Here is a 26682-nt window from a genome sequence, read left to right as displayed (position 1 = left end):
AATATCCCCCTACTTCCTACACTACATTGGGGTGTGCACGTTAAAGATCCCACGATTGACAAAAGGGTCTTTCCTGGCAAAATTGTTTAGGCATAGATAAAAATGTCCACCAAAATACCCGTGTGACTTGGAATAATAGGCCGTGAAAAGTAGGATATGCGCCGAAATCGGGCTGCGATCTGCTGGCCGATGTGAATGCGTGATGTATTGTGTAAAAAAAATTCCAACTCACACGGCATAAATATGCGCCTTGAATATGTGCGCGATATAAATTGCATAAAATAAAAAAATAGAAAAAAATAAAAAATCCCTGCGCTTAGAACTGTACCCACGGAATACGCACGATATAAGCCTCATATTGATTGATTGATTGAAGTTCAACGCGTGCCGGATATCAACAGCCCGACTGCTTTCTCTGCACAGCAGGATTTGGTAGTTGAATTCATTTCCAAACTGACACCCATATCCATCTGCCTAATTCATTCACAACAAAATCCCGCTCTGCACTGATAGAATTGGATTGGATTGGATAAGATTTACAGTCCAGTGAGGTTACCCTCATGGAAATTCGGGCTGCTTTCTCCCCGGGGAAAGCGAGCTGCCATACATACGGCGCTACCCATATTTTTTTTTCTGCATGCGTGTATTCATGTTTCCTGAGACTTAATGCCGTGTGAGATGGAAATTTTTTTTTTACTTTATTCCAAGTCCAACGGGTATTTGATGGACATTTTTATCTATGCCTATACAATTTTGCCAGGAAAGACCCTTTTGTCAATCGTGGGATCTTTAACGTGCACACCCCAATGTAGTGTACACGAAGGGACCTCGGTTTTTCGTCTCATCCGAAAGACTAGCACTTGAACCCACCACCTAGGTTAGGAAAGGGGGAGAAAATTGCGGCCTGACCCAGGCCTGAACACGCAACCTCTCGCTTCCGAGCGCAAGTGCGTTACCACTCGGCCACCCAGTCCCTGAATACAACCACACTTCACATTGTTGGTATGCCTTGAAGCTGAAGGAGGTTGGTATCTTTAGTAAATAGATATCTGGGCAGTGGAAATTCCTTGACAGATTCGTAACAGTGAAGACGACCGCGTACATGACAAGGGCGATACCTTTAACGGTACCGTCCCCCCTCCTCGCTTCCTCTGACACCTGCCGGTGATAGGTAAGTGTGAAGTGTTGCCCTTTCCCCAAGACGAAAGGTGAGGACGGATCAGCAGGAGATGGCGAGGTGATTGCTGAGATGGTGCGGTCCGAGCAAATTGTGAGCCGTGAGCTGACTGTCAGGAATGCAGTGCACCTCAGGTCAGGTCACTACAGGCCGTGTTTCTATTTGCAAGTTCTGCAGACTTAAATGTTTTATAGTCAGGGAGACGTTAGTTAAAAGGACAGCTATTTCTGGGAGTACATGTGTAAATTAACGATGATGCAGTTGTGTCAACACTTTGTAGAATTGAACACATTTTGGTATTAACAGGAACACACTTTTTAGAATTGAACACATGTTTGCATAACTAGAACAAAATTTGCAGAATTAACACATTTTGTATCAACGGGCTAAGGGATACTTATATTAATGTACTCAGTGGAACAAACTTTTTTTAAGCTCGACTTGGGAACAATATACATATATGTGGCTTTAGAAGTAAAAATGCCAAGATCGTATGTCCGTGCGAAATCTCAGTTTGGAAAAGCGGCTGTGGATGTTTGGATTGTATTGTCAACGCGAAGTTGCGTATGTGTGGTGAGATGGGGGGGTGTGTGCCTGGACTCTCGTGATAAAACGCTTTGGCCCTACACACAGTTTGTCAGACCTTTTGCGATGAGAGGACGCTATTGGTAACAGCCAAAGGTGTCCCTGCATTGCAGGTGGCCTGATATGACAGGTATATTTTGGTCAAGATAAAAGACAAAGGGACAACAAAGGAATGTCTTGGCTGTTGTCCTCCCATTTAAGGTTCCCCACGTCGCAGGTAGCACTGTAAAAGTTGAGGTGACCGCGATACCTTTGGCGGACCCGATATGGGGACGTGTATCTAACAATGATCTTCATCTTCTGTTACGCGGGCAGTTCATCAAGTCTGCATCAGATTCGACGAATGAAGTTGTTGCTGCACCTTTCAGTATCATCCCATTGACATGCTTTGCGGTTGTCTAGATGCACTTAAAGGCAAAACGTTCTTTTGGACATGTAGCCAAGAATTCGTTCACCTCAGTAGAGCCAGAAAAAATCAAGTGTGATATAATGCAGCTGTTTCTGTTCATTCACTCCTGAGCTTATTTTGACAGTGTTGTGGGTGTAATGCAACGGAAGCTTTCTGGAAATGTGCTTGTTGAGTATTTTGTGAAGCGCATTCTGTCTTCAAACCCTGGCTAATTTTGACGTTTGTTTGGCGTTTCTGGCCGCAAAACGTACTGCAAAAAACAGTTTTCTTTGCAAGTTTTTTTTTCTTCCACCACCCACTTTTGCCTTCAAATGCAGCTGTTCTGTTGCAGTATCTCTGCTGCTTGTTTTAGCCTTATGCAACTAGAGCTGTCAAAATAGTTTGACATTACCGTTTATCTTATGAATTTGCTAGCTTTTTCATTCCGACTGTTTCTCCCTCTTTACCGTTGTCTTTTCCACTGTTTCTCTTCGTGTTCACTTTCTATCTTCTAGAGATGCTTTCCTTATAGGTTTTTAACTATAGACACTTCCTCATTCTGATGTATTTCTCTATATACAGATCTCTACAATTCTGAGAAAGTTTTATGAAGATAATGAATCCAGAAAGGTACATGTAGTATGTTTGCAGACTGCAAGGAAGGTACATGTAGTATGTTTGCAGACTGCAAGGAAGGTACATGTAGTATGTTTGCAGACTGCAAGGAAGGTACATGTAGTATGTTTGCAGACTGCAAGGAAGGTACATGTAGTATGTTTGCAGACTGCAAGGAAGGTACATGTAGTATGTTTGCAGACTGCAAGGAAGGTACATGTAGTATGTTTGCAGACTGCAAGGAAGGTACATGTAGTTTGTTTGCAGACTGCAAGGAAGGTACATGTAGTTTGTTTGCAGACTGCAAGGAAGGTACATGTAGTATGTTTGCAGACTGCAAGGAAGGTACATGTATGTTTGCAGACTGCAAGGAAGGTACATGTAGTATGTTTGCAGACTGCAAGGAAGGTACATGTAGTTTGTTTGCAGACTGCAAGGAAGGTACATGTAGTTTGTTTGCAGACTGCAAGGAAGGTACATGTAGTATGTTTGCAGACTGCAAGGAAGGTACATGTAGTTTGTTTGCAGACTGCAAGGAAGGTACATGTAGTTTGTTTGCAGACTGCAAGGAAGGTACATGTAGTATGTTTGCAGACTGCAAGGAAGAGGAAGTTTGTGATGTCATCATTAAAAAGATGATACCGCGGTATCTCAAAACATGTTTAGATGTACTAGGCGATTTTTCAGTGTAGGTAGCATATTTTAAAGCCTTGGCCGACTTTCAAAGAATTGTGTGACGTGAGCTATCTTGACGTCATCATGTCTGTGTCCCTTGGCTCCCACTACCAGGCATGTGACGCGGAGCTTGTACGTCATTTAGATGACGCACTGACACGTAAGCCGTGCTCTATCTGCACACACAACGAGGCCCCTAAATGTCTTCATGATGCCCCAGCGTTTCCAGAGTGACAGGGGCTTTTATCGGGGCTGCAATCCAGAAGTAGTGGCCCCTGAATGCACGTTCAGTCAAACCTCCGTTTTGAGGCCCTGTTGTTGCAAGGAATAAAAGCTAAAAGGCCATCGGAACGCTTCCTAAGTTATACCAAAAGATTCTGCGATACTAATAATGTTAAGAGCTTGTAGTTTAAAGGGATGATACCTGAGAAAAAAGGTCATCGGATCGCTTCAAAATAAGATTTCTCTTTGTAATTTCTGTAAATTAACGTCTGTCTGAGACTTCCTCCTCTACAAGACCTAATTTTAACGGATTTTGTTGCGGACTTAACAGATGTTTCACTTTAATGACATCGACCACAACCCCTCGCCCTACCTGATGTTTATGACAAAAACAGCACCAAGCCGGATCGGATACGGGAGGGGGGGGGGGGAGGCGCTAAACCCAGCCATCTAATGATGCGAATCACCCCTGAAAAAGTTTCACCTGCCCTTGAGCGGGATCGCTTTTCGATACTTTGGGGTGCAAGCTGTTTATGTAATCCCCCTCCCCCTCCCCCCCTCCCCCCCCCCCCCCTCCCCCCCCCCCCCTCCCCCCCCCCCCCCCTCCCCCCCCCCCCCCCCCCACTTCCTCCGATCTGCACATCTCTGGCTTCTCTACGTGAGTCCTAGTCAGACAGGATGCAGGGAATCTGCCATCAACACGCAGGGCGGGTAAACATTGTTCGCAGGAAAATCGTTTCCCGCATCAGTCTTTTATGTTGTTATTTTCCTCTCATAATTCTGCAACGTTCCCCCTCCACTCCCTGCACCCCGAATGGAAGTTATCAAATCTGCCGTCAAAACATAGAGCCGGGTAGCATTGTTGGGGAGGAAATATCGTCTCTTATACTTCCTGCATGTTCTTGTTATATAAGTTCCTCTCATAATTCTTCAACATCCCTTCTCCACCCCCTTCACCCGTGAGCGAACAGCAGACACAATGGAAGAAATCTGCCATCACAACATTAAGGGTGGGGTAACAATGTTTGGGAGGAAAAATCGTCCCCCGCATCCTGTGTGATCGTGTGCTTATTTATCTGCTTCACCGTCTTGAACGTTTCAAGAATGACTGGCCTGATTTTACCTGGCTAGAAGAACTTCTTGATTTTCCCTGGCTAGAAGAACTTCTTGATTTTCCCTGGCTAGAAGTAGAAGAACTTCTTGATGTTACCTGCATGGCTAGATTAACGTCTTTTCAAGAACATAAAAAAGATTGCTGCACGCAAGGTATACCTTCCCATAGCTGTCTTCTTTCTGGCGTGAAGGAGATTTGGACAGTTTACAGACGCCACGATTTGTATTTCTGGCTGTAACTTGTGTAAGTTAAGACTAGAAGGGAGGGGGAAACAGGGCATTAAAGAACAAGTCGCGTAAGGCGAAATTACTACATTTAGTTAAGCTGTCGAACTCACGGGATGAAACTGAACGCACTGTATTTTTTCACCAAGACAGTACAGCTTCGTCAATCCCCGCGTGAAGGAAATCGCTCACCTCCCACGTGCAAAACGTAGTGATATTGACTCGCCAGATTAGCGCGGTAGCCTATTGTGCTAAGCAGGAAAGCGCGCTTTTCTGTATTGTTAACTTTCTGAGCTTGTTTTGAATACAACCTATCATATCTATATGTTTTTGGAATCAGGAAATCATAAAGAATAAGATGAAATCATTTTTGGATCGATTTCTTAAATTTTAATCGTAAGACTAATTAATCTATTTTCGTTAATTGTGATAACATTTTAAGAGTAAACATAACATATGTATATATTATTAGATTCAGAATGTGATGAAGAATACGATGCAATCAATTTTAAATCTGTTTGCGAAAAATCGATTTTAATGACAACTTTAATGAGCAAACTCATTAATTGATTTTTAAGCTTCCAAGCTGAAATGCAATACCAAAGTCCGGGCTTCGTCGAAGATTACTTGACCAAAATTTCAACCAATTTGGTTGAAAAATGAGAGCGTGACAGTGCCGCCTCAACTTTCACGAAAATCCGAATATGACGTCATCAAAGACATTTATAAAAAAAAAAATGAAAAAAAAGTCTGGAGATAACATACTCAGGATCTCTCATGTCAAGTTTCATGAAGATCGGTCCAGTAGTTTTCTCTGAATCGCTCTACACACACACACACACACACACACACACATACACCACGACCCTCGTCTCGATTCCCACTAAATGTAAAAAGGTTGCTAAGGTTTTTGCACGTGCGGTCTGGAGGCGCGCTCGTTTATGTGTTTAGCATCGATAAGTGAGCGACTTGAAGTTATAAGTTGTCAGGGGCTTGCCGGGGGGAGCTTAACGGATTCCCCGGGCAGCAACAAAGATACAGACTGCGGCGATTTTCTGTGAGGTGTTTTGTGTCTTTGTGTCTGGCACAATGAGTGTTTTTGGCGCTGCGAGACACAGATTGCATTTTTCTCGCCTCTTCATTGGCTTCCGCCACGACCCTCGCTGAGGCCAAAGATCCTCCACTGCTACGCTTCAGTAGAGATCTACTGCAACGCTTCAGGAGACTGATGATCTTTGCTAAGGCCTCGACGGTAGGCTTCATCCATCATTTACAGAGTTGCATAAATAGGCCTTGCTGTGATGTGCACGGAGGTTTGGTGGTTACCTGGAGCCAGTCTTAAAATAATATAGTGTTTGGAAATGATGTTTTTCCAGTGATTTGTGTTGGCTGTGTCGACTGAGGTTTTAACTTAAACTTCGGTTTGCTCGCAACGTGAAGACTGATCGGTTTGAGGTGATAAACCGAGCTGCAGTTCGAACTGTGTCCAACAGCCATGGAGGATGGTTTTCGAAGACCTGGTTGTTATTACCTGTCCTACGTGTACAAGCTTCCCTGGAGGTGAGTTCACGGCACTGTGCGGGCTAAACTAGCTCAACCATTTTTCATCAACACTGAAAAATATTGTTCTGTTCATTTGTCTGTTTGACAATTTGGCTGTCATGTTCGGTTGCTTCTTGGGTACTGTGTGTAAACCGGGTATGTCCTGTGTGGATGTAGCGGACTAAGCTGATAGCTTTTTCGTCTAATACCGAAATAATTATGTCCTATAGGTGTTCAAACAATATGCATTATCAAATTGCGGGCAATCCTTCTTTCGTTAACACCGAAAAAGATTGTTCTCTTCACTTGTCTGTTAAAGCCAGCGGTCATTTTGAGTTGCTTATTCACGAGTCTCAGTTCTGATACTCTCTTGTTGTTAGTGTTGGTGTTGTTGTTAACGGGCGCTGTGGCGGGGTAGTAAGACGTCGGCCTCAGTCTTAATCGGAAGGTCGAGGGTTCGAATCCCGGCCGCGGCTGCCTTGGTGGGTTAAGTGTGGAGATTTTTCCGATCTCCCAGGTCAACTTATGTGCAGACCTGCTAGTGGCTTATCCCCCTTCGTGTGAACACGCAAGCACAAGACCAAGTGCGCACGGAAAAGATCCTGTAATCCATGTCAGAGTTCGGTGGGTTATAGAAACACGAAAATACCCAGCATGCTTCCTCCAAAAGCGGCGTATGGCTGCCTTAATGGCGGGGTAAAAACGGTCATACACGTAAAATTCCACTCGTGCAAAAACACGAGTGTACGTGGGAGCTTAAGCCCACGAACGCAGAAGAAGAAGGTGTTGTTGTTGTTGTTGTTGTTGTTATAAACTTCTCTGGGTCTTTATTCTTAATAATGTATTACTGATCAAGATGTCTCTGTAGCTCTTTTGATCATTAATATTGATACGTACACATAAAAAAAATACACACAAAAACTTGGCTCACATTTGTTTTCCTTTGTGGTTTTTAGCAGCGGATATGTATACATACAAATTACGTTTTAGCTGTTACGCCATTAATCGCATTGTGACGTCTTCTTGAACTTTGTTTTATTTTTGACGTCAGAGATTCCATTGTCAGGGTAAGAGTGAGAGGGTCAAGGAGAGACGTCATGGTTTGTCAAGTTCTTGTCGTATCTCATCAACAAGAAGAGCCATCCAATTATGTTAATGTATTCACCGCACCTCGGCGTGTTCTCTGCACCTCCCCACATTAATAACACGGTGCGTTTTGCGATTTAAGCGTGACGATAGCAAACCAACTTGAGGTACAATGTTAATAGCCCCTTGTCTTAACCGTTGCGTGACCTTGTTAAAAATGCAGCTGTAAACTTGCTGACGTCAACAAACGTGTCAACCCCTTGGTCGTAAAAACGGCGCACTTTGCACCGGCGACCGTGCTCGTGGCCAGCGAGTGCAGCGTGTGTTTTGTCTTTGGGGAAGAGGTTTGGACAGCGAGGCCCTCTTGGCTGTTTGTGTTTGGTGATTATTTCTCTGGCGTGTAGACCTGAACAAGGTGTTAAGTGAACTTGTGAGGAGAAGAAAGGCGAGGATATATAGTAAGAGAGACGAGAGAGAGAGAGAGAGAGCGAGACAACCAGACAGACATACAGACAGACAGGGACAGACAGACATACATATAGAGACAGAGAGAGAGAGACAGAAAGACAGACAGACAAACAAACAGACACAGAGAGACAGACAGCGAGACTTGTGCTTGTGCTCGTGTGTGTGTGTGTGCTCCGTGTGCGTGCGTGCGTGTGCCATGGTATTTGCAGCTTGTGTCATAGTGTGTGTTCAACTCGTGTGCGTGAGGACACGCGCGTGTTTGTGTGTTGGCTCACAAAATGTCTCATTTTATTTCCACCGCTCATCGTCCAAAAGAGGACACTTGCAAAGATGATCTGTTTTCAGTGTCAATAGGATGAAACTGTCCGATTCACGAAGAGGGGCTTGTTCAGATTGTGACTGTTTAATCAGCCCCACCCTCCCTCTCTGTACCCCCTCTCTTTCTTCTGTCCCCCTCTGCACCCCCAGGTCATGGGAGATCCTTTTTTTCAATCCACACACAATGCTCTAAGTCTGTGCTCCAAATTGTAGATTTAATATAAACGTTCCCTTACCTCTTCCTCTTGCTGTGCCTCAATGATTATGATTGGAACGTTTTCTTTCCGTCGGTCGGTCAATTAGTTTTACTGTTCTTCCTTCACGTCAAGTGATCCTCGAGATTGCTGACTTCGACACCTTGTCTCCTTTTATAGTCTGTCGAGCTTCTGTCAACAGCTCCCTTTTCGCTTTGTTTGTTGTTGGTCGTGATTTGAACTGTTCTGGGATTTGCACAATAGAAGTATCCTCATTGTTATTTTGTCTATGTCAGTAGACATTTTGGGCGGATACTGTACCCCTAGATTGAAATGTTGATGTTATCCTTAGTTTACTTTCCATCTTTCTCTTGTGTAACTTTTTATGTGAACTTGACAAGCGTTCAGTATCAAGAGAGAGAGAGAGAGAGAGAGAGAGAGAGAGAGAGAGAGAGAGAGAGAGAGAGAGAGAGAGAGAGAGAGAGAGAGAGAGAGAGAGAGTTAGTTAGCTTTGTTTATTATCTCCAATTGTTTGCCTCCCTTTCAGACTGCCTCCTTCGTTAGACCTGATTTTTCTCAGACGTTTGTAGGTCTTGAAAGCGATCTACTGTATTATATTATCGCCTTGTTGTTGGAAATGGATGTCGGGTTTAGCAGTGTGTGTGTCATGACACATAACTTTTCATTGGCCGCAGCATTGTGCACTGCCTGTCTGTTGATTGGCTCCTTCGCGTGACCTACATAGAGTGTGACCTACATAGAGTGTGACCTACATAGATTGTGACACGTTACTTGGTAGACGGTAGTACATGCTCACGATGTGTTTGTTCAAAGTGCAATCAGCGTTTAACCAAATTGAGCACAAGTGTCGTGTTTTGCTAGCTATCTCTCAAGGATACTTGCACTCTACATCCGGAAACCAAAGTATACCCTGACTTTGTTATAGCAAACAATAAGCACAAATAAAAACAAGACACAAAGTGCAGATGGTTTTGTTCTCAGAACGTCTTCCTGGTTGCAATCCGTTATCTTAACTCGGTTTGTCGGCCTTTCGTTCGTGCGTTTATTTGACACATTAAAAAATACCTTTATTGGTAGGCTGATGTGACGTACTGACCTAACGACATTAAGATTGGTCTTTTTTTTTTCCTCATAATTTCTCAGAAGTGGACTCAGCTCGTGTTTGCAAATGCCATTGTCTGTTGGGCATCACCCGTGTGTGTCCTTTGGTCATTGCTCTTGCTCACGACCAAAGTGTATCAGCTGTCTTCGCCACGGCATGTCCACCCCAAAAGCACGTTACAGGAAAGGGTCATGCATCCGACAATGTAAAGTAAACTCTTGGTTTTATTTTGTGTTTTCCCCCCCACTAGTAATAAGTACTCTATCGTTGGCAGGGCTTGTTGGGCGCAAAGTAAGAATCCGGGGCAGAGTTGGAATAATCGGGATTTCCCGAAACTTCATTTGATTTCCAACAAAGCGCCGCATTTCCGGAAACGAGCTGCCTCGTTCTAGAAATGGCAACCCTTCGACTGGCACAAAAAAGTATACCCTTTTCACAGGTCATGAATAAGGTATATGAAAAAGCAAGGTCTTATACAGGGGAAGTCTTGAATTGGGGGTGTGGGGGTACACTGTGTAACAATTCTCTCAGTGACACTCAGCGCATGCAGCTAACTAGTTGCTGCTGTCTCGATCTATTTTGAACACAATGATTTTTTTTCTCAGAGTAGAGTGTTAGTTTGTTACAACAGGCTGAAATCATCTTTAATTTGAATCAACATTGTGCAACAATCAATCACATCATGATCAATATAGCACACAGACTTGCACATTACGTTTCAAGAGCCTAGATTACCATGCAGTGACAAGAGCCTACTCAGTAAAGGGACGTAATGCTGTCTCTGCAGCCCAGAGAGACTGTGTGAGTTTAATATTATAATCAGTTAAGACTGAGTAAAAAATTATTACAATCGATAGTTACCAGTGAAAAGTTATATCGGAACACTCTTGTTGTGCTTTTGTTGTTGTAAAATGTAAGATCATGAGACGTTAAAAATTACGTATAGTTGGTGCGTTTTGGTTGAGTGGGATGGGTCGTTGAACTGTGTTGTTACAGCCCGCCGAAGTTATCAAAAGTGTTTTTGCTTTTTTGTAATTCGGTTGGTTTGGTGCGTTATACAATGCATCTGCTTTTTCAAGACTAAGCATTGATCATTTTAAAACACAAGGATCATCATGGGCCATCATGACTTGTATCATTTTACATCGCATTCTAAGAAAGAGCAGAATTCTCACTATGCGCGCGGTACATTTCTAGAATCGCGTAGCGCAAAGTTGGAATTCCTGCAATGGCGGCCATTGTTGGAATTCCAACAAAGCGCAGGTCATTTCCTGAAAAGCGCCGATGACGAGATGGGTCGCAACAGGGCTTTATTTTGCTTGTCTCCCTTCTGGCCCTGCTGAGTTGCCTGCCCTTGACTCGCGTCCGGAATGCCAATGAAGCGTGTGTGTGACAGGCGTTACAAATCATTCAGGCGACTGACTTTTCGCTGACCAGCCAGACCTAGATCCGTAGGGATACATGGGATACACTCTTTGGTTAGATGTTGACGTGACGTGACGGATTGTGTGTGTTTTTGAGAGAGAGAGGGGGAGAAGGAGAGAGAGCTCTGTCTCTGTCTCCCTCTCTCTATCTATTTCCCTCTCTCTCTATCCATCTCTCTCCCTCCCTCTCTCTCTCTCTCTTTCTTTCTCGCTCTCTTTCTCTAACTCTATCTTTCTATCTGCCCCTCTCTCTCTCTCTCTCTCTCTCTCTCTCTCTCTCTCTCTCTCTCTCTCTCTCTCTCTCTCTCTCTCTCTCTCTCTTTGTCATAATTATGCGTCTCACCTGCGCTGTTCTTACCTTGAAATCAATTAAGTGTAGGCACGGGAAGGTTGCCAGACGAGTGAATACATACTACCTGGTATACCAAGTGTCTGCAGAGAATGCACAGTCTCCGTTACAAGGGACAAGGCCACCTGTACACTGCGGGAAACAAATGATAATTACAGGTGTGTACCGAGAATGGTACAAGTGATAGTCATTGCTTTCTGGAATGCTGCTTGGCATGCATTTGTTCTTTGAAAAGCCAAGGCAAGAATGAAGCAGATGGGGGGAGAGGGGGGGCCGGGGGGGAGGTGCGTTATGAGGTCTCCCTAGATTAGCAGGTTCGTACGACATTCGCAGATTCTTGAGACTTAAAAGATTGCAGTATGCAGCGTTTTTATTTTGTTTTGTGTTGCTAGCTATGCTCTTCCTGCCTGTCTGTCCGTGTGCCCACTCACTTCCAACACGTCCCAACTGTTTCCCTTCATCAACGCTGCCACAGGCAGCATGGGGGTACTGCACTGATTTGTTCCTCTGCGTTTTATCCTCGTCGTCTGAATAACCGACTAGGGCGAATAAAATACCCACGACTGTCTAAGAGGGGTAGGTATGCTTGATTCGCTTAGCTGTGTTCAGTAATGCATGAAACCCTGCCCTACCCAGCTTTACACCAATTTGTCCCGTGAACGATGCTGCCGTTAGGCTGCTGGGTGTCGCCAGCGGTGTATATTGAAATATATCGCACTCTGTCAACCCGCGGTGTTGCCCTGGGTGTCATTACGGTGCACAAAGTATTTCCCTTTGCCGCTGTGGCGAGGCAAGGTAAGGGCTGTGCCTGAAATGCAAATCTATTTCTAAAATAAAAAAGACATGAAGATAAAATTCCGATAAAAAAACACCGGGAAAAGATAAAGAAAATAGTCAGAAAAGGTATGCCTGGGGTGGCAAAAGGAGATGGAAAATGGGGAAACCGGAACAAAGATGAAATGATCAATTTCAGAAAAAGCCTCATCAGTCATCACGGATGCAGCGAGCTCGTGTCATCCTTCAAGGAAATGACGTCAGATTTGTTGCATGTTGGTTTGAAATAGTATCTTATCACGGTGATGTTGTTGTTTTCTGGTCGTGGATTTGGGATATCAAGTGGAGGGGTGGGTGTGTGGGACAAGAGAGAGAGAGAGAGAGAGAGAGAGAGAGAGAGAGAGAGAGAGAGAGAGAGAGAGAGAGAGAGAGAGAGAGAGGGGGGGGGGGGGTGGAGAGCGAGAGAGATGGAAAACTATGGAGTTTGAGAGGAGACCGAGACAGAGACTCAGCCTCGACACACAGAGAGAGAGAGAGAGAGAGAGAGAGAGAGAGAGAGAGAGAGAGAGAGAGAGAGAGAGAGAGAGAGAGAGAGAGAGAGAGAGATGGTCTGACAAACCCACCCAAGGTGTTTATAATTATCAAAATCATTGTACAAAACCCAAACAGCAATTCCGAGTCAAAATGGAATAGACCCTATCGGTATTCCAAGCTCTCGTAATCTCTCGCAAACTTCAGAGCATAGCAAAGCATGCGGTACAGCGATCTCGTGCGAGCTGCACAAAGCAAGGTTCGAAGTTCTCGCGATGTTCAAAGCATAACAAAGAGCGTGTCTCGCGAGAGCTGCTCAGATACCGAAAAGGTCTATTGCACCCAAGTCCTTCTTCACAGGTAGTCAGTCTCCCTTGGTCACGTCTTGAATTTACCGTCACGCACTCTCGGTGTGGTTACCTCCCATCTCACCCACGACGCCTGTGTCAAGCTGGTTGTCTCCCTCATCTTCAGTCGTCTGGACTACTGCAACTCCCTTCTGGCTGGCCTCCCCGCCTCATCCATTCATGGCCTACAACGAGTCCAGAACGCCGCTGCCAGGCTGACGTTGAGGAAGACGAAGCGAGACCACATCACCCCCCTACTTCGCTCCTTGCACTGGCTCCCTGTCAACACCCGAATCTCCTACAAACTGTCCACTCTGGTCTACAAGTGTCTCAACGACTCTGCTCCCGAGTACCTTCAATCCTCCCTGGACCTGTACACCCAGCCCTCCGACCGTCCCCTTCGTTCTGCTGCTGACCCTCTCCGCCTCCACATCCCTCGCTCGAAACTCGCATCTGCTGGTCAGCGTGCATTTCCCTCCGCGGGCCCCTCCGTCTGGAACTCCCTGCCGCTTGAGCTTCGCCAGAGCCCCTCTCTTGACGCGTTCAAGAGTAGGTTGAAGACTCAGTTCTTCCCGTAGCTGGCTGCGACTTTCATGCTCGACGTGATGCGTTGTGCCCCAAAAGACATTCTTGTGCTGTGCTCTGTGAGAGGTGTTTTCTTTGTGCTTAATATTATTTTGTTTGGACCTAGCTATTGATGTGTACATTGTTGTTAAACAGTTGTTTGTTTACCAGGGTTTGCTAGTGTGTGATAGGGTTCGTGTCCGTCTGAAGATGTTAGTTTCTTTGTTAGTCCTGTGTTGACAACTCTTCGACAAGCGCTTAGAACTGTACCCACGGAATACGCGCTATATAAGCTTCATATTGATTGATTGATTGATCTACTCTGTTAGCGTGTTCCCTTTGTCATCAAGTTATGTGCTTTTTTTCCTGTTTAACAGTTGTGTGTTTTCCTGTTTTCGGCATTCTTGGGCATTTTCCTGCTCTCAACTGTCTTTATGCTCCTTTCACCAGCTTGCATTCCAAAACGAAATAGTCGTATCATGATTCACGAACATACCGTTAGCGATAAGGAAAACGGGAGACGCTGCCTCTTGTGACGTCAGCAGGACTTGACACTTTGGTCTCAGTCAGCCGAGACGACGGTTGGTGTATCACGCGCAGAGAGAGAGAGAGAGAGAGAGAGAGAGGGGAGTGGAGCGGAAATGAAGGAGGACACAGTGATTTAATTAAAGGTGAGCGGAGTAGATTCGTTCCGTGAAGTTGTGGCAAATTAATCTTTCCACGAAGCCGATGTGCCCTGCATGTTTGTTTATCGGTGAAGAGTTATCGTTCAGTCATTGTGGACCGTTGGGTGTGTTTGTGTTTGCTGCATATTAGTGTAGCCAGTCGCAGAAGAATACAACTTTGATGTTTGTTTCATATTACAGTTGCCAGAATACTATAAGATGTTTGCTTAAATATTAGTGTTATCATGTTATCAGCATCAGAAGAATACACGACTTTGATGTTTGTTTCATATCAGTGTGCAAGTCAGTGTCGTTTCGCGGGTCTGTCTCCTGTGGTACGGCCACATTATCAGTTTCTCTGTGAAGTGTTGTGGAGTTTGGATTCAGAGTATACACTTTGTCGATCGGTGCTGCAAACTGATAGCAAGCAAGGTATGTGAGTTTTAGCGTGTTTTTCACTTTGTTGTGTGTTTTGTACATGAACTTACTTATGTCTGTCATAAAACCTGAATGAAATTTGGAGGCTTTGTACACACGCACACACGCACCTATGCACGCACGCACGCTGACACACACACACACACACACACACACACACACACACACACACACACACACACACACACAAACACACGGCAAATTCTCATAAACTCCTATATAATATATATATGTACAAAACAAATCACAACTATGGCTATATCCCAGACGTGACCATGCATTCGCTCCGGAAATGAAGTTTGCTATACAAGATCTTTGCGTTATCCTGTAAGGTAGCTTGGTAAAGCTTTAGCTTTTTGCGTTTTTGTCAGATAACGTAGGCTATAAGCAATGCATGATATTACGGTCGATTCTATGGTTGGTAGCTACTTGTCTTGGTACAGCTAATCCTTCCCCACCCCATCTCTCCCACAACCACCCGTTATAAGAAATCAGCTTATTTTTGTAACACTCAAGGGTTGATTATATAATTAACGCAACCATTTCCATAATTATACAGTCATGGGAAAACCAGTGCCTGGCCTGTCTAAAACAAACTCCGCGTGAGGGATTGTGCAGCAAGCGAGAGTGAAGATAAAGAGGGGAATATTTTCTCTGCGCGCGAGCCACCAAGCAGGATGTCTCAGGACTGTATATAATGAATTAGCTCAGTCTGGTACTGTGTTGATAATCTGCACTTTTCAAACCTTCATAATTCAATGGCTTACTGTCGCAACAAAACCTAACAAGTCGCGTAAGGCGAAAATACAGCATTTAGTCAAGTAGCTGTCGAACTCACAGAATGAAACTGAACGCAATGCAACGCAGCAAGACCGTTTACCATCTTGAACACGCGGCCAGTACAACTGAAAGAGGGAAATCCAAACGCAATCCGCCTTGTTCGATTTTATGGGCTTGGACGATAGAGAAAAATAAGAACGCAGAATTGATTTTTTCTGAGTTTTTTTTAGCCGTAAGCGCCATGTTTATCGGAGCAGGAAACTCTTCCAGAGTGAGGCCCCTTTGTTGGTTTCACTGCGGTGAACAGCAGTTATGAGAAATTCGAAATGAGAAATGGCGCTTACGGCTAAAAAAAAAACTCACAAAAAATCCATTCTGCGTTCTTGATAGCAGTTTCGTCCAGACTGGACTCCAGCTTTTGCTTTTCTTATTTTTCTCTATCGTCCAAGCCCATAAAATCGAACAAGGCGGATTGCGTTTGGATTTCCCTCTTTCAGATGACTTGAGATTGCCCCCCTTGAATCGTTCCGTGTCAAGGCCAGTTGTACTGGCCGCGTGTTCAAGATGGACCGTATACTCGTAGCATCGTCAGTCCACCGCGCACGGCAAAGGCAGTGAAATTGACAAGAAGAGCGGGGTAGTACTTGCGCTGAGAAGGATAGCACGCTTTTCTGTACCACTCTTCGTTTTAACTTTCTGAGCATGTTTTTAATCCAAACATATCATATCTATATGTTTTTGGAATCAGGAACCGACAAGGAAAAAGGTGAAAGTGTTTTTAAATTGATTTGGACAATTTAATTTTGATCATAATTTTTATATTTTTAATTTTCAGAGCTTGTTTTTAATCCAAATATAACATATGTATATGTTTTTGGAATCAGAAAATGATGGGGAATAAGATGAACGTAAATTTGGATCGTTTTATAAAAATTTTTTTTTTTTTTACAATTTTCAGATTTTTAATGACCAAAGTCGCCACCAAGCTGAAATGCAATACCGAAGTCCGGGCTTCGTCGAAGATTACTTGACCAAAATTTCAACCAATTTGGTTGAAAAATGAGAGCGTGACAGTGCCGCCTCAACTTTCACGAAAAGCCGGATATGACGTCATAAAAGACATTTATCGAAAAAATGAAAAAAACGTCTGGGGATTTCATACCCAGAAACTCTCATGTCAAATTTCATAAAGATCGGTCCAGTAGTTTAGTCTGAATCGCTCTACACACACACACAGACACACAGACACACATACACCACGACCCTCGTCTCGATTCCCCCCTCTACGTTAAAACATTTAGTCAAAACTTGACTAAATGTAAAAATTAAATCAGCTTAATTTGGCAAGAATCTGGTACCAACAATAACATTAACACAGGCTTTGCCGACGGAGGTTAAAGAGTATGACCATTATTTAATCTCGAACCAATTAGGAGTTCGGATTAACGTGAATACCTCCGAGCATTTGCAGTTAAGCCATGCGACGTAAGACTTTGTAAGTGGACAACTCAACAGAAAATAAAGTCTGACGATTCCTTAAAGGGGGACTGAGTTGGGATTTAATACCTGCGATACGGATCCGAATTGAACGCTCTGGCACGGGCGAGCGGTGGGGGTTTATCAAGTTCCTAATCTTGGTTAGAATGTCTGGCGGCAAGATAAACAAGTGCATGGGCGTGATTTTCTTGTGCTCGGCACGGGTGCATGAACACTCCGCGCACTTTCCCAATTTTGAAGCTTCCGCGCATGTGAAACTCCCGCGCGTGGTGTATATGTAAGATGCGCGCGTGTTTTAGCAAAATGTGATGTGAAACTAGCGCGCGTGTCTTTGCTCGGTCAAATGTGAGACATTGAGACATTAACAACTGACACTTGTATATCCATGAAAACTGACACTTGTATATCTATATATTGAACACGTCTTTATTACACAGACAAGTCGATAAAAACGAATGAAGACTTAAACCATGCGTATAAGAATATTTTGTTCACTTATTATATAACAGAAATTACAGAAATTTCGGGTGTCTGGTATCACAGTCACAGAGACTGCAGCAAAGGTACAAGAGGGGGGAAGTCACAGCATGGCCGGCAAATTTTTCCAGGCCATGGACTTGACGTATTCCTTCCTGTCGATTTCCCCCGTGTTGTATCGTTGCTGCAGTCTCCCCAGTTCCAGCAGTTTCTGCCTTCGTTGCTAACCGTAGGGACTGTGAGTACGCGCGCAAGTTGTATGAGCCGAACCAGTAATTCGTGCGCGGAAGTTACAACCCGATATTGCGCGGAGCATACATGTATTTTACAAGCGCGGAATTTACATATGCGCGGAAATTACCGGCTGCGCTCGGCACACATCTAACATTCCTTTTAGGTTGGTATTACGCTTTTATACTCAACGTTTCGCTGTCAACAACTGCTTTATTCTAATATGATCTTGAAAGCGAGAACAATGGAGCAGTTTTCCCGGATAGGGACAAACCAACCTACCAATCCTTTTTGGTCTTGAGTCTGGAGAAAAAAAAGATCAGGGAACAAATCAAAATAAACATTTTTCAGACCTCTTTGATCTTTTCAAGATTCCACCAGGCAGAAGGTATTCCTCTGCGCGGGCTTTTTTTTCCCTTTTTTTCTCCAGTAAGCGACAATATTAACGGCGCATTAAAAAGCTATTAATCTCCTATGGAATGCAATCATAATGTACCCATTTTGTCAAAGTAAGTCGTAGTGTGACTGACTGTTATTTTACAGCATGTAATATTATCTGTGGGGTTTCAACGTGGTTCGCAGCGTCTGGTCATTGTTATTCGCTGCTTTTAGTATAGTTTTATGATATTAGTATAATCGAAAATATGGAAGGAGGGGGTTGGGAGAAGGGGCAGGGGGGGGGGGGGGCGGAGCTTAGCGTCTACGTGTCAACTCGAGTTGGACCATTTTCCCCAGCCTCACAATAGTGTCATATTACTCCTTGGTTTGAAGTAAGACATTCCGTTAGCGGTATAATAAATAGCAGGTTGTGCCTGACACCCTAGCAACATTACGGCTCTGTGATATCAAGTGTTGTGCTTTCCCACTGCCTCCGCGGCTCAGGAATTTCATTTGCGTTAAACAGCAACATAACGTCATTAACGAGAGCGGAGCAAGCTGTGTCTTAAACTGCGTCTAGCTCTGTGCTAGGACTACGACGGAGCAGTTATGAGACAAACTATACAACTGGACGGATACGTGCACTTTGTCAAATTTTCATTTTATTTCCAATGAAATGAAAATTTGACTGAAAAGTTGATTGAAAATGTAAAGAGAGGGGGTGGGGGGGGGGGGGGAGAGGGTGAGAAAAAGAGATATAAGGACAGACATGAGAAACGGATACGTGCAAATAGTCAAATTTTCATTTCGTAAAGAGAGGGGGTGGTGAGAAAAAGAGATATACAGACGGACAGACATGAGACAGACAGTGACAGAGAGAGGGGGGAGATGGAGACAGACAGAGAGAGGGGGGAGATGGAGACTGAGAGACAGAGAGAGGGGGGAGATGGAGAGAGACAGAGAGAGGGGGGATGGAGACAGACAGAGAGAGGGGGGGGGGGGGATGGAGACAGACAGAGAGAGGGGGGAGATGGAGAGAGACAGAGAGAGGGGGAGATGGAGAGAGACAGAGAGAGGGGGGAGATAGAGACAGACAGAGAGAGGGGGGAGATGGAGACTGAGAGACAGAGAGAGGGGGGAGATGGAGAGAGACAGAGAGAGGGGGGAGATAGAGACAGACAGAGAGAGGGGGGAGATGGAGACTGAGAGACAGAGAGAGGGGGGAGATGGAGAGAGACAGAGAGAGGGGGGATGGAGACAGACAGAGAGAGGGGGGAGATGGAGAGAGACAGAGAGAGGGGGGAGATAGAGACAGACAGAGAGAGGGGGGAGATGGAGACTGAGAGACAGAGAGAGGGGGGAGATGGAGACTGAGAGACAGAGAGAGGGGGGAGATGGAGAGAGACAGAGAGAGGGGGGGATGGAGACAGACAGAGAGAGGGGGGGGGGGATGGAGACAGACAGAGAGAGGGGGGAGATGGAGAGAGACAGAGAGAGGGGGGAGATGGAGAGAGACAGAGAGAGGGGGGAGATAGAGACAGACAGAGAGAGGGGGGAGATGGAGACTGAGAGACAGAGAGAGGGGGGAGATGGAGAGAGACAGAGAGAGGGGGGAGATAGAGACAGACAGAGAGAGGGGGGAGATGGAGACTGAGAGACAGAGAGAGGGGGGAGATGGAGAGAGACAGAGAGAGGGGGGGATGGAGACAGACAGAGAGAGGGGGGAGATGGAGAGAGACAGAGAGAGGGGGGAGATAGAGACAGACAGAGAGAGGGGGGAGATGGAGACTGAGAGACAGAGAGAGGGGGGAGATGGAGAGAGACAGAGAGAGGGGGGGATGGAGACAGACAGAGAGAGGGGGGGGGGGATGGAGACAGACAGAGAGAGGGGGGAGATGGAGAGAGACAGAGAGAGGGGGGAGATGGAGAGAGACAGAGAGAGGGGGAGATGGAGAGAGAGAGAGGGGGGAGATGGAGAGAGAGGGGGAGATGGAGACAGACAGAGAGAGAAGAGAGATCGAGAGGGGATAGGCTGTTCTGTTGCATGGATAGTTTTAACCTTATAAGTTAGTAAATTAGTGTTTTTGCACACGATGACTTCAACGTGCGCTGCGTTGTGCCAGGGCACAGTATCATCGGTTTCGCGGTTGGACAGTCATGTTATAATCACGATTTAGCTAACTCCCTCCATCCCGCCACCCGTCCAGGCGGCCACCCCACTCCAGTGTAGGGCTTCCGGGAGTAGTGGGGGGGGATATATATATGATATGTCTGTGTATTCTCTTCAAACAAGATCCATTTCACGAGCTAACGACACCGTTTAATTCCTGAACAAGCGTTGAGTCGCTGGGTGCTCTGAGTGTGTGTGTCTTTGTTCTCTGAGTGTGTGTGTCTTTGTTATCTGAGTGTGTGTGTCTTTGTTCTCTAAACGCCTCTTGACAGCTTCTCGCTTTACACCTATCAGTGTCTTTGTTCTCCGGTAGGGGACAGCACGTTGTTAAATGTACACTAATACCATACAATACATGCACGCTAACTCAAACCTGCTTTCAACACTCTTGTAATCAATCGGGCCTTTTATGTGTATATCTGACATAAGTATTTCAGTAACTCAAAAATGTGAATTGGTTTTAATAAGTAATAATTATTAAAATAAAAGCATTAAAAAATTAAACATTTTAGAATCAACTACAACCAACAAGCTTAAAGTAATGATCCTAAGCTATACATGTAGTCTAACGAACGATTTTCTTTGGAAATACTTTTTGTATTATATTTTATTCTTTACTGAGAACGGTCGACCAAAACACTATTGCAGATAATTATGAAAGATATGCACATAAGTTAGAGTCCGTCTGCTCACACAAAGCCGGGATACAATCAGTACTTGATGGGAAAGGGGGTGGGGAGGGGGTGGATGAGAAGGAGGGTACTTTGACTAGGAAGGGGCCGGGTGGGGAGTAAGCGGGAACAGGAACGCCCAGAGTTGGTGTGCCTTTTTACAGCAGCGGAAGTTACGTGTCACCAGGGGGATTATCATGTCTGCTGTTTTCGGTACCTTTGAGGATCCATGACAGTCCTAATTCTCTGTGGATGTTTACATTATCAGGTGAAATTAGTTTACCCGAGGTCCAAGTATTGAGTACCTCTCAAAAGACATATTGATATATGCATGAGCAAAACGAGTATGCACAAATACAATGTGGAAATGACTGTTAGAGCTTTATTTTTCAACACTCATATTCAAGAATAAGAAATATTTTACTGTGACTACTTCTGTTTTGTATTTATTTAGCGCGTGCGTGTGTCTGTGTGTGTGTGTGGGGGGGGAGGGGGTAGTGGTATCTTAATTAAGGTGCCTCTCTCCATTCCTTGTCCTCAAGCTGTTTACCTTGACGCGTTTCGCGTAGGATTACAGTTTATTATTACGCCATTGTAAGGACTTTCATCTTACAAGTGTCTGGCTATAACAAGATTAGCTATTCCTAGTGCCAGACCTCGATAACTCAGCGAGGAATTCTTGCCCTCAAGCCGTTTCCCCTTCAGGCCGACGCCGAGACATTGTTACGCCCCTTTGGTCCACATTGACGAGCGTTCGCTGCTAGTTTCTCTGCTGGTTGTGCTTGGAACAGTCATAAGCCTTTCAAGAGTCTTCTCGGTCTTTGGCGCGTTCTAGTCTTCGAGTGTTTCTGGTTTTAGAACGTCTCTGGCAGGGTCTAGAGTCTCTGTAATCTGGAGGTCTAATCCTGTGTTTAGCCCACATATTTCTTTGTTGCATTGTGTGTTGATAAAACACTTGTTGGTCGCGCTTTGTGGACCTGTCAGCGCCACCTTGTGGGGTCCTCTACTGAGCGGATGTCAGTGCGACTGATGGCTGTTTTGTGTTTTCTATAGTTTGGCTAGATGGGTTTGGCAGCCTGACTGAGAAGTCTATTGGTCCATTTTCAGGTTCCTTGATGGTTTGGGCGGATGTTGCTAAGCCATTCTGTTCCAACATTTGGCAGCTTCGACTGTGCTTCAAAAGACTAACACGCCGTATTCGTGATGTACTGTTTATTTGTGTGAGAATCGGTTTATTGAAGACAGTGCAGACGTCATCATGTTATTGTGATGACGAGAGAGAGAGAGAGAGAGAGAGAGAGAGAGAGAGAGAGAGAGAGAGAGAGAGAGAGAGAGAGAGAGAGAGAGAGAGAGAGAGAGAGAGAGATTGTTTTTCTCCACTCATTCATGCCTTTGTATATCCGAAAGTCTGCAAACCTGAAACCGCCCAGGCCCCAATGTGTCTGAGAAGGCTTCAAAAGTTCAACTCAGTCAGTCATTCCACAAGAAAATTCCCGCCCAAATTGACCATTTACTGGATGTCATGCTCTCTTTTAAACTGAGTACGTGCGCGTGCACGCAAATGAGGTACTTACCCCTTGACACATAAATCCCCACAGTTCAATTACCCAGGCACAATTAACTGCTACCATTCTCCCGTCACTGGCAGTGATCGTCTCCCGTCCTATGACATTCTTCGCATGCCTCCGGTCCTCATCTCAATGTGCCGGTTGAATGGGACGACTGCCACTGACCTGGCTTCAGATTGTCAGCGGGGTGAGAGAAATGAGTTAGCAATTGTTTGCCGGTTTGCTGGAGGTTGCTGGCACGAGACTCGGGGGAACAAGTGGAATCCTCTTCCATTTATCTGACCACAGCTTCAGTCTGACCGCCAGTGGTGGCGCAATGGGTGGGTGCTTAATTGTCTTGTGTTGGTTTGTGTTTGTTACGGGTTCGCATTTGGAATTGATATGAGGAAGCTAGTGTTATGTTGTTATTGTCATGTTACCTTTTGACAAGCCCTCCCAGATGTCGTACATCGTCAATATTTTAAAGTTGATGACAGCGGATTTGCTTCTATTGAGACCTCTTATTATTTGTTAATATCAAGTTGACGTCCCCAATTATTGAACACCTGTTTGTTGCAAGCGTTGACTTTCCGAACCGTACGTACTGGTATTGTATTAATGACGTGGTGTCATAACGGCCATAGCCGCAGTTTCGGTTAGGTATTGCTATGTCTTTGTGATTATCGTAGGGATTATCTCAACCCAGTATGACGTGTTTTGTGGATTACCTCGTCACCAAGCCTTGTACAACTTGAATCTGCTGTTTTCACATTGAAATGTTACAATTCGCAAGGTCTATGATGCTGCATCTGTGGATCTTTAAGTCGGAAAGAAAACCTACCCACAATCTTATACAGTGGAGCCCCCTTTTAAGCCGCCCCCCCTCCCCCCACTTTAAGACTTCCCCTGTTTAAGACCTTGGGTTTTCTTGTTTAAATCTTCTATTCATAACGTCAATATTTGTACCCACATTTTTAAGACTCCCTCCTTTCAGTTTAAGACCTGATTTTCTCGGATTTGTGGAGGTCTTAACAGGGGGTTCCACTGTATCCACAGGGCCGGACTAGGCGAAGAGGAGGGGGGGGGTTGCCAGTGGTAGCCCAGGGGGATGTCCCCCCTGGCGGCAGGGGCGGATCAGTTCATTTTATGACCGTTTTTTTTTCAAAAGTATATTGTGAAGATATGGGTGTGAAGGCGCGAAGCGCCGAGCCGACGGCGCGAAGCGCCTAGCTTGCTAGGGGGGTCCGGGGGCATGCCCCCCCGGAAAATTTTGAAAAAAAGGATGCAAAATGGTGCAATCTGGTGCATTCTGAGGATGATCATTACCAGTTTCAGGCAGCAGATTTTGTCACTGATTAATACCCCAAAAATTGAAACTCAATGTAAAATAAAGAAATGCATACCTCATTCAATATTTTTATTTTTTGGCTGGGGGGGGTCCAGAAACCCTAGAACCCACACCCCCCCTCCCCCTCGTTGTGGGGGTCAGGGGGTGAAGCCCCCTGAAGCTGACGGGTAGGTCATATTCTGAGATAGGAAAATGGTCGCTCCTTGCATGAAACGGCATAAAATAAGCAATAATAAAAAAAATATTAAATAAGTAAGGTACATGTTTAGGCTAGGGGGGGGGTTGCGCAACCCCCATAACCCCCCCGGTAGTCCGGCCCTGATCCACTTACCATTCCCCGATGTGTGGAATGCTGTGTTACCTGTGAGAACTCACTGACCCTTTCCGAGGCAGCACGGGTCAGTCTGATAGCCAACGTCAGTACGTGCCTGACTGGACACACCCATAACAATGTCACTGGAACAATCGTGCCCGAACCTCTACCTGCCTTTCCCACAACACAACAATAGGTAGATAGCCTTGGTCTTACCTGCCTTTCACACAACACAACAATTGGTAGATAGCCTTGGTCTTACCTGCCTTTCACACAACACAACAATAGGTAGATAGCCTTGGTCTTCCCTGCCTTTCACACAACACAACAATAGGTAGATAGCCTTGGTCTTCCCTGCCTTTCACACAACACAACAATTGGTAGATAGCCTTGGTCTTACCTGCCTTTCACAAAACACCCCAACAATAGGTAGATAGCCTTGGTCTTACCTGCCTTCCACACAACACAACAATAGGTAGATAGCCTTGATCTTACCTGCCTTTCACACAACACAACAATAGGTAGATAGCCTTGGTCTTCCCTGCCTTTCACACAACACAACAATTGGTAGATAGCCTTGGTCTTACCTGCCTTTCACAAAACACCCCAACAATAGGTAGATAGCCTTGGTCTTACCTGCCTTTCACACAACACAACAATTGGTAGATAGCCTTGGTCTTACCTGCCTTTCACACAACACAACAATAGGTAGATAGCCTTGGTCTTCCCTGCCTTCGACACAACACAACAATTGGTAGATAGCCTTGGTCTTCCCTGCCTTTCACACAACACAACAATAGGTAGATAGCCTTGGTCTTCCCTGCCTTTCACACAACACAACAATAGGTAGATAGCCTTGGTCTTCCCTGCCTTTGACACAACACAACAATTGCTAGATAGCCTTGGTCTTCCCTGCCTTTCACACAACACAACAATAGGTAGATAGCCTTGGTCTTCCCTGCCTTTCACACAACACAACAATAGGTAGATAGCCTTGGTCTTACCTGCCTTTCACACAACACAACAATAGGTAGATAGCCTTGGTCTTCCCTGCCTTTCACACAACACAACAATAGGTAGATAGCCTTGGTCTTACCTGCCTTTCACACAACACAACAATTGGTAGATAGCCTTGGTCTTACCTGCCTTTCCCACAACACAACAATAGGTAGATAGCCTTGGTCTTACCTGCCTTGCCCACAACACAACAATAAGTATAGCCTTGGCATTGCTGACCCCATTGTCCTGGGTAATACGGGAGAGGGTGAAACGTGTTGTCGATGTTGGTTGTTTGATTTGTTTTAATTGTTTGATTTGTTTTAATATTTTATATTGAATATTTTTGGTTGGTAGTTGGTAGAAAATCTCCATATGAACAGCACTTTAGGTTGTGGTTGTGGTCGTGTCCTAGTTCTTGTCAGAATAATCATTGTTTGTTTTGCTTGGGCGCAGACGGTTGATTTGGCAGGAAATGGGTTGTCTTTTCTTTGCATTCACTCTTATTACACCATGCCATGTCGTGAGTTATCTTTTGTTTGCTTTGTCTCTCTTATTTGTAATGGGATTAAGCATGAAGTGAGCTATTTATGGCTATAATGTCCCATTAGGGGTATAGCTTTCCAAGTTATGCAGAGCTGGCGTTAATTCCTAACTACGTGAAAGCTGTCATTTTGTCATCCGATCTCTCATTTTTGTGAAGCGAGCTCAGGTTATTCTTGTACTTGTCTCAGAGCAGCACGGTATATGTCGAGGTACAACACCCCCCCCCTCTCTCTCCCCCTCACTCTCTCTATTCCCACCTCTCTCTCCCCCACCTCTCTCTCCCCCACCTCTCTCTCTCATCTCCCTATCTCTCTCTCTCTCTCTTATCTCCCTCTCTCTCTCTCTCTCCCTCCACCTCTCTCTCCCCCCACCTCTCTCTCCCCCACCTCTCTCTCTCTCTCCCCCACCTCTCTCTTTCTCTCTCTCTCTCTCTCTCTCTCTCTCTCTCTCTCTAAATCCTGAAAGCGATGGCACAACCCGTGACTGTCACGTATACCCCATTGACAGTCGTCACTGGAACATGAAACACACGTAACGGAAACCTGAGGATTTGTTTCAACGGCAGTAACCCAGTGACGCCTTTGTGGCCAGGGGATGTGACTCCAAAGAACGGGTATTACGCCCCGTTATGTCGTTATCGGGCTCAAAATGAACTATATTTAATAATGAGTCGAATCGGCGTACTTTGGACTTTTGGCACAAAATGAACTGTACGATGCCGGGGGGGGGGGGGGGGGGGGGGTATTGGTGTTATTACGTCGCTATCTGTTCTTATCAGACACATAATGAACAGTTTCCGCGATGAGTTTGGACAGACAGAACAGTTTCCGCGATGAGTTTGGACAGACAGAACAGTTTCCGCGATGAGTTTGGACAGACAGAACAGTTTCCGCGATGAGTTTGGA

The 26682-nt window shown here is 45.1% G+C and overlaps 2 protein-coding genes across 6 annotated transcripts in view; one reads left to right on the top strand and one right to left on the bottom strand.

Moving 5' to 3' along the window:
* LOC138969521 (protein Shroom3-like) overlaps positions 1-26682 on the top strand; it is a 276416-nt gene that overhangs the window by 157939 nt on the left and 91795 nt on the right. Inside the window, exon 1 of one of the 5 annotated variants that reach the window (XM_070342344.1) lies at positions 14337-14391. The exons of the other annotated variants lie outside the window; for them this stretch is intronic. The gene's annotated coding sequence lies outside the window, so the exon portion shown is untranslated. Of the gene's footprint in view, positions 1-14336; positions 14392-26682 lie in introns of those variants that run through there. 5 annotated transcript variants of the gene reach the window in all.
* The window catches only part of LOC138969648 (putative uncharacterized protein DDB_G0271982), a gene marked incomplete at both ends in the record, with an annotated part of 1922 nt that continues 1311 nt past the window's right edge, over positions 26072-26682 (bottom strand). The window contains one exon of the mRNA XM_070342507.1: positions 26072-26122. Within this exon, the coding sequence (XP_070198608.1) occupies positions 26072-26122 (51 nt within the window). The remainder of the gene's footprint in view (positions 26123-26682) is intronic.

This window comes from Littorina saxatilis, linkage group LG6 (assembly GCF_037325665.1).
Source record: "Littorina saxatilis isolate snail1 linkage group LG6, US_GU_Lsax_2.0, whole genome shotgun sequence".
In the NCBI taxonomy this organism is placed as follows: domain Eukaryota; kingdom Metazoa; phylum Mollusca; class Gastropoda; order Littorinimorpha; family Littorinidae; genus Littorina; species Littorina saxatilis.
This window is presented reverse-complemented; position numbering and strand designations above follow the sequence as displayed.